The 8,471-nt window shown below is 40.1% G+C and overlaps 1 protein-coding gene across 1 annotated transcript in view; it reads left to right on the plus strand.

The window, feature by feature from the left end:
- Positions 1–8,420, plus strand: part of METTL11B (methyltransferase like 11B) — a 16,636-nt gene extending 8,216 nt beyond the window's left edge. The window contains exons 3-4 of the mRNA XM_010133537.1: positions 4,616–4,865; positions 8,146–8,420. Coding sequence (XP_010131839.1) covers positions 4,616–4,865; positions 8,146–8,420 — 525 coding nt within the window. The remainder of the gene's footprint in view (positions 1–4,615; positions 4,866–8,145) is intronic.
- The last annotated feature ends 51 nt before the right edge of the window (positions 8,421–8,471 follow it).

An 8,471-nucleotide genomic window follows, 5' to 3' on the forward strand; every position in this document is an offset into this window, starting at 1 on the left:
CCCCCCCCCAAACATTAGGATTGTATAGAATAAGCTACACATTAGGGAAAATATTTCTTTCTTGAACATTCCAGCGTCACTGGGGTCCTTTGTAAGCAAATTTCTAAAGGTCTATAACATCTTCTTCTTTCTAAAGATCTGGAGACGTCTTCAAAGCTCTGCTTTGACCCGAAATGCAAAATGATGCCAAGTGGGATTTTAGAGGTGCCTACAATAGCAATATCACTTTGGCACTGACTTACATTTCTGAAAATCCTGTTGATGCCTAAATGTATCTTTGGGAATTTGCAAATCTTTAAAAGTGTGGCCTGATGGTTTTCTGACTGCCCTTCCCTCTTCTCAGGGAAAAGCCCACTAAATTAGCTCAACAACAGTATTAGATACTAAAGAATCCACAAAGCTACAGGAAAACTTATTTCTTAAGTTCTCCTGCTCACAAAATGACTAATTCTATATAATGTCACCATGGAGCTTTCATTTTCTGCTCAAATGTACAAATTTGGGTTAGCCAGATGACCTTTTTTTAGTCTTAATGATCCACTGTGGAGAAAAAGCTCAACAGGTTAATGAGATGGTGTGTATAGGTTCGGTTTCTTGAACGGCAGGTTTATATCCACTGCTACGCTTTCTCATCTCCAAGACCCAAAAAGGAAAGAAGTACGGACTGTAGCAGCGTTTTGCATGCCAGGGAGAAATCATACCCAATGCATCAGGTGTGATGACAGACACAAAATACTCCAGCGCAGAGTTCCTGCTCCTATTATTAGCCAGGGATAGAAAAGATACTCTGAATGGCCAAGATCAAACAGGAGGGAAAAAAAAGAACAGAAAGGAATCTGCCTGTTCTGCTAAGTCTGATTTAGTTTGTTACAGCCTTTTCCTCTGGTGAGATACAGTCAATTGGTTATGTTACTTACAGTTTATTTTCTTTTCTTACTACTGCAACTTGAATCCTGCTCAACCAGACACAGATATTTACTGGCTTTCTGTAGAGACTTTATTGTAAAGTTAATTCCAGTTATGTCTTCCCAAGTTTAGGGCTCTATGAATAATTTTTTTTTCCAGTACAGGAATTGAGATAGAAAAAAGCTTTGCTCTAATCTAAACTATACTTTCTTTTTAAAGAGAAGCTTAACAAAATTAGAAAATAGGAAAATTAGTTTCAGATCAACTGAACATACTTCTGTTAAATTTTTTTTTATTGTTTTACCCTCTGAAAAACTTTTCCTTTGTTTTCAAGAATTCAAGTCAGTTCCACAAGGAAAAATGCTGTTTAGAAATGAAAAGTTGACAAGCTGGTTTTTTCTTATCCTTGAAAGTTGTGAAGAAGAAGTATCTTGACATTTTCAACATTCTTTCCCATGTCTTTTGGCTATAACTACTCTCTAGATTCAAAATATCAATTTCACAGAGAGTTTTGTTCTTCAAAAACTTTTTTTTCTGGCAAAACCAGTGCTCCTTAAAAAAGAGTTGCCCAGTTCCACTCAAATTACCCCTCCTGAGTTAGTTTGGCTGGTGTGGAAATGCCACACAGTGACATTTCCCTTACTTGACTGATGTTGCATACCTTCATGTATGGCATTTCTTAGCATGATTCTTAGCACCACTGTAAACTGAGCTACAGATTTCTTTACCATTGAGGAATTTATCTTGCCTGGGCACATGGAAGGAATTACAGAAAGGACTAAGGGCTTCACTTATATTTTAGTCTGTCTCCTTCCCAGGCGAGTCAAACTGAGTTAAAAGTGCCACTGTGCTCAAGTTAAGAGGTTTTATGTGTGTGTGGGCAGAACTCAAACCAAGAGCAACATGAGCTGAGCCAGCAGTGCTGTGCAGACAAGCTATGGGCTGTCCTGGCTACAGTCGGACTGGAAGGGTTATCAGCAGAGCTGTAGCGCTCCGTATTTATGGCAATGTATTAGTGCCAGTTAAAGCCTTTATGGCCACAGGGACACGACTGTGTTTTCAAGTGCCTAATCTGGAGGTAATGTGTAAAAGAGGGAATAAGGAAAACAAAGAAGCCATTAATTCAGGAACAGTTGTGAGCTATAGGTGTGTAAAATAATACAGATGGAGATTATATTAACTTTATAGCTCCCTTTCTGCCCTAGGCGCTTTCTCCCTCTCTTGCCCTCAGCTCACCTGCCTGATTGGTTACTTGCTGAATGAAAAGCTTCTCAAAAGTGATTTTTTTCTCCGGTTTAATCAGGGGGGTGGAAAAGATGGTTTTGAAAACCTGATTTTCTTCAATTTTGAAAGAAAACCACTATGATTTTTATCTATTTCTTGAATTCTGATTCCTTTTTTATCCTACATATCTACACTGCCTTCCTACTCTTCCAAGACCTGAGTAGCATCAGGAATGTATTCCACAGCTCTTTTATCTCAAAGGAAACTTGTGAGTGCCCTATTTAGCTTTACAGAAGAATTTTTGGATGTGTACGTGTCCTAAATGATAGTGACTCTGAGCAATGGGAAGCACGAATTCAGAGGAGCAGTCAGTCTTATATTTTGAAGCCTGTTCTGGCTTAAAATTTTCACTTACTCTATTTTTTTAAGTAAGGAGTCTGATTTTCAACTCAATTAGGCTTTTGGGAAAATGATTGCCTTCCAAAGAAAATGTTAATACTCTGTCAAAGCTCTGAGCATTTCCAAACTGAAAATATATTAGCTGAACATGAAATTATGTCAACATTTTCATTACAAACAGCGCCGTGGTGCTTCACAGGGCTTCTCAAGTGACTGCCTGATGAGCTTGCTCCCTTTCAGCGAAGTGTGGGACCAAGCTTCATCTCCCATGATTGTTCTCTTTCTTCTTCTCGATGGCAAATGGAAATGTGTCATGAGAAGTCCTTGCCAGGATGCACCATGGGAGATGAATTCCCTGTTTCAAGTGAGGTTCTCTGAAACACAAATGTCAAAGAAGTTATATGGCTTTTTGTCAAATTCTGTTGGTTGTTTCAGTAAATCATCCTGGTTTTCTCACCAGCTTTCTCAATGCTTTTTACTGAATCACGTAAGCGTAGGCCTGTACGTATCCACCAACAAACAATATAGAAATCCACCTCGTAAAGATCCAAGGCCCAGGTCAGTCTCCTTTCATGGACTCCTTGTTACAGCTCAGTCCGGTCCTCAGTAAAAGCCACGCGCTCCTAAGCGCAGCCAGCGAATGAAGAATGGCTCACGTTTTCGGGCTAACTACAAACAGGTAGTCTCCAGAGTCCGATAGGGTTGAAGGCTTGTGGACTCTTGCACACATCGAGAGGTTAATCTTCCTAGGTATACAAATTGGGACCAGCAGCCTTGGAGACTGGTGAGAGCCCTCGAGGTCCTTGTGCTCTTTCTACAGTTACTGTGTGTAACCAGATGCTCAGCCGGGCTATTCATAGTCATGTCACTGGTGCTACTGTCCTTTGACCTTAATAATCTACTGAATTACCCACCGAAGCAAGGCCAAAAAAGCAGCGAGTTATGTGATTTATGCTTGGTCTTTACAGAGGGGGTCTCCCGCTAAGCAAGAAGAGCAAGACTTGTCCTGGGCTTATTTCCTTAAAGAGCAGCGAGGTTGCAGCAGGGACTTTGGCCTATAGCTTTCACTTCAATACTCAGCTCCAGGGGACAGGGGAAAAGTGTTTACATTTGTTTTTAATATATTTGTTTAATAGATAACTTTGGCCAGGGGAGCTCCAATCCCACAGTCAGTGCATGTACAGACTTAAAATTGCTGTTTTACAGAACAGCAGCAGGCTCTTAGGAGCCTTTTTATAGTAAGAAGGGAAGCTTTAGGGGTGAAATCCAGCTTTCATTACGAGGCTTTTTTTACAGTGACATTATTTTCTCATAGACATAGTCTTTGCGCCACATTTTTTCATGTCTGATCTCTGTCCAGAGCTGATATTTATGAAGAAACAAAGAACAGTTAAGCAAAATCTCCTTAACCATCTTTCTTGGCTCTATGCCTGAAAAAGAAATTCTGTACATGCTCCAGTCCAAACTTTTGAGTTGTCATAAGTTACCTACGACTCCAAGATCCCTGTTCAAACACAGCTTGTTTTGAAACCTGCACGCTGGTCCCAAGGATGCTGAGGTGTATCTGCAGAACTGTCCGTCCATGGGCACCTTGGGAGTTCTGTGCTGCAGGGGTAACTTCTTGCATGCCGCGTTTGCTATATGCTAACTTTTCCATAGGCCTTCACAGGGCTCAGAAGGAGGCTCATCTAGGCGTGTAGTTGGCTGTGAGCTGTGAATATTTGACAGATGAAGTTGAAAGGACTTAACAAAGACCACTGGATCTTACTGAGAAAGCTAGGAGTTTGTGAAAGATTATGTCTCTTCTTATACCGAGCAAAAATCTTAGCACATAGCAATAAAGGCAGGGCTGCCATGAGGGAGTCCCATCAACAGCAGCCTGGGGACATAGCAGCCCACCTTGGCTCGCACACACGAGGCTGTCTTGATACTGTCTCAGGTTCTGATCAATCTTGCAACAGCCCTGCGAAGGTAAGGAGACAACACACTGAGCTTGGCGGACTAAAGGCCATAGCATGTAACACAGTTGCTATGATTTTTTGGGTGGTATTTTTCAGATTGCAAATTGTTTTCTTGTATCCTACAGGGGGTGGGGAAAGCTGGCACCAACCGCGCCCTGGACTGCGGCTCTGGGATAGGTCGTATCAGCAAGCATGTCCTGTTACCAGTTTTCAAGAGCGTGGAACTGGTGGATATGATGGAGAATTTCCTGGCTGAGGTCCCAAACTACCTGCAGGGCAAGGAGGACAGAGTAGAGATGTATTATTGCAAAAGCCTCCAGGAATTCACTCCAGCCCCACAAAGATACGATGTCATCTGGATTCAGTGGGTTTCAGGTTAGTCCAGCATGATTCATCCAGCCCAGCAGCTCAGAGAGCTCTATAGCCTGTGCTAGAGTTTACGGTAGGAAAATGGTGCAGCTGTAAAAGGAGGTTCTCAAATCTTTGGGACTGCTTCGTAAAATCTCACAAGAAACTTCTGAGAGTTCTCCCCAGCCACATGCACAGTGGGTACAAATCAGGTTAGTTTTTTTCAGGTCACATGCTGGAGGAAGGTACGAGTTCTTGGAGAGCAGCCTGCACATGAAGGTGTAGCTGAGGAATAAGCCTTATATATGGGTTTTCTCGAGCAGAAATCCTCCTTTATCAGTTGCCAGTGCTGCAGGCAGATACATGGGATTGGCCTCACCTGTGAGCAAGGATTTCTGAATCTGACGATTATCTAGATGTGGAGGTATTTCAGGAAACAATCTGAAAAAAGCCATCACCAATACCTATAAACCAGATCATGACTTATACATACACTGATGCTTATCAGACATGTTCACTTAGCTATGTCCCACAGTACTCCCTCATATAAGAAATACCTGCTGCTTCTCCTGCTGCCACCCCAGTGAATGCCCTGCAGCATCAAGAGCAGCAGAACGTCAATCAGATAACGGGGACTATGTTCCTCAGCAAAAAACCCCCAAAAGTTGTTAATTTTTTCTAGAAACCCTGCTGCAGTGCCTAACTGTCCTTCCAGAAAGGTTTTCTCCTAGTCTCTGAACCTGAGCATCCACGGTGCAGTTTCAGCTGGCAGAAGTCCTTATTCTAAAGCACATGTGGAGGCCCGAACAACTTCTCGCCAAAACCCTGGAGAGTTTCTTGCTAGGCAAAAAGAAAGATAAGGGTAGAGACATTAGCACAGGAGATGGTTTTATTCAGGAACACTTACCTGTCCTCTAGACACAGTCTTCAAAAGTCATGAAACTCAGCTGCTTAGCACAGGTCTTTATAGCTGTACAAGCAAATTGCTTCAGAACAGTATCATTTTCCTTTGAATTTTTGCAGTTTTTGAATAACGAGTCATTGCAGTAAATTTAGCCCTGCCCCATCTTTTGAGTAAATCTGCGTCAACACGAGATTGAAGGAGCTAAGACTTGTCGCAGGCTGTGCTGATCAGCTACGTGGCTGCAAACGAAGGGAGCGTATGCCTTGTCTTTGGCACAGTCACAGATCTGAATCTGCTCCCTCCACCAATTTCAACAAAATACGCAGTTACCTTAAGTACTAGTCAAACTTCTACCCCTGTCTTCAGTTTGGCTGAAATATGCCAACAAACTTGACGCCTTTTGGTGGAGCGAAGGCAGGACTGTCTGGTGGAGAGCAACACCGTGAAGATCACATTTTCTTAGGAAGCTGGCTAAAAGCTGACTTAAGAGAGCATTAAGTTCCAAATTAGGTGTTCAAAAGCTTCAATGCTTCTTGCTGATTCAATCTTGAGTTGCTGATGTATGCATAAGTATATGAGTTCAGGCTGTTAATTTATGAAAAAATTAAAATGCAGGTTTATATTTCATATAGGAATTACCACTTTTCTTCAGCTGGAAAGGTATTCAGCCTGAGGGTTGGGGGCTTTTCTCTTTTTTCTTTTTCTTTTTCTTTTTCTTTTTCTTTTTCTTTTTCTTTTTCTTTTTCTTTTTCTTTTTCTTTTTCTTTTTCTTTTTCTTTTTCTTTTTCTTTTTCTTTTTCTTTTTCTTTTTCTTTTTCTTTTTCTTTTTCTTTTTCTTTTTCTTTTTCTTTTTCTTTTTCTTTTTCTTTTTCTTTTTCTTTTTCTTTTTCTTTTTCTTTTTCTTTTTCTTTTTCTTTTTCTTTTTCTTTTTCTTTTTCTTTTTCTTTTTCTTTTTCTTTTTCTTTTTCTTTTTCTTTTTCTTTTTCTTTTTCTTTTTCTTTTTCTTTTTCTTTTTCTTTTTCTTTTTCTTTTTCTTTTTCTTTTTCTTTTTCTTTTTCTTTTTCTTTTTCTTTTTCTTTTTCTTTTTCTTTTTCTTTTTCTTTTTCTTTTTCTTTTTCTTTTTCTTTTTCTTTTTCTTTTTCTTTTTCTTTTTCTTTTTCTTTTTCTTTTTCTTTTTCTTTTTCTTTTTCTTTTTCTTTTTCTTTTTCTTTTTCTTTTTCTTTTTCTCTTTTTTCTTTTTCTTTTTCTTTTTCTTTTTCTTTTTCTTTTTCTTTTTCTTTTTCTGTTTGTTTTTGGGGGATGTTAAAGAAACCTGACACGCTATGTCAAAATGTGGTTTTGAAATGACAACTTCCATTTTTGAAAATATAAATCTTCCATCAAGACAACCAAATATTTTGACTCGAAAATACAAACAATTTTTTTCAAGCTTTTCATTCAGTGTCTGACCACCTGTCCTTGTTAATTAATTTTAGATGTTTCACGTCTGAGAATTCTCATTTTGCTCTTCTCTGAGCCCTGCACTACTGATCTTAACACTACAGAAGTACTGATCCTTGAGAAGGAAGGATGAAAAACACAATCTCAGTAACATATGGAAAGAAAGTACTATTTTAAAATATGGTATAAGCATACATACATATACCATAATACATATGGTGTAACGGTGTAACGTATATGGTATATGCAACAAACACAACAGTGTGGGGTAATACAGAGAGTTTATTTGGCAGTTTGGAAGGTCTTGCATTCCTCACTAGATCTTTGATCCAGAAATCCTTTGATGGGTACATAGTATAACACCAAGTTATAGGGATTTGTAGCATTAAAAGAGAGAAGGAACTGTTAATTATCTGGTTTGACCCACTCGATACCACAGGCTGTTACATTCAGTCCTTTACCCTTGTACTGAGCTAATAGTTCGTGTTCAGTTAAAACCTATCTTGAGAAATTCAACCACGCTTGATTTGAGGACTTCAAGAGGTGGTAAACACCACTGCTGTGGGTAGTTTCCAATGGGTAATTACTTACGCTGTTCAACAGTTGTCAGTTATTTCCAATATGAATTTGTTTGGCTCCGGCTTCCTGCCACTGATTCTTATTATGACTTTAACCACCAGATTAAAGAACCCTTCAGCACCTAGTATTTTCTCCACTATTTCCATTGACTTCTGTCCACATCTGTTGCTACTACTAATATGGATCCTAAATATTGGTTTGAGTTTGTAACTGGTGATTTCGGTGATTTGCCCAAGATTTCGTAATTAAATCTGGCAGGACTAGATCTTCTCCTGCAATAAATAGGGTATGAAGACTCAGATCAAGGCACCATTCTGATGTGTGCGGGGGGGGTCTGTTTAATATTGGCTAATAGTGATCTATTTTCCATCTTTTCATCTGTAGGATATCTGACAGATAAAGATCTCCTGGAGTTTCTCATCCGGTGCCAGGATGGCTTGAAGGATAATGGTGTTATCATTCTCAAGGACAATGTAGCCAGGGAGGGCTGTGTCCTGGATTGTCTGGATAGTAGTGTGATCCGAGACCTGAACATCATCCACAGCCTTGTGGAAATGAGTGGGCTCACTATCCTACGAGAGGAGAGGCAGGAGGGGTTCCCTGAGCAGTGTGTCCCTGTCTGGATGCTGGCCATGCAGAAAGGCCCCGGCCATTCCTGATTGCCTAGTGAGACTGCAGAGACTGGACTGTGGCTGAAACGCAGGACTGGG

The sequence above is a fragment of the Buceros rhinoceros genome, unplaced genomic scaffold, assembly GCF_000710305.1.
Source record: "Buceros rhinoceros silvestris isolate BGI_N320 unplaced genomic scaffold, ASM71030v1 scaffold25553, whole genome shotgun sequence".
NCBI lineage: Eukaryota > Metazoa > Chordata > Aves > Bucerotiformes > Bucerotidae > Buceros > Buceros rhinoceros.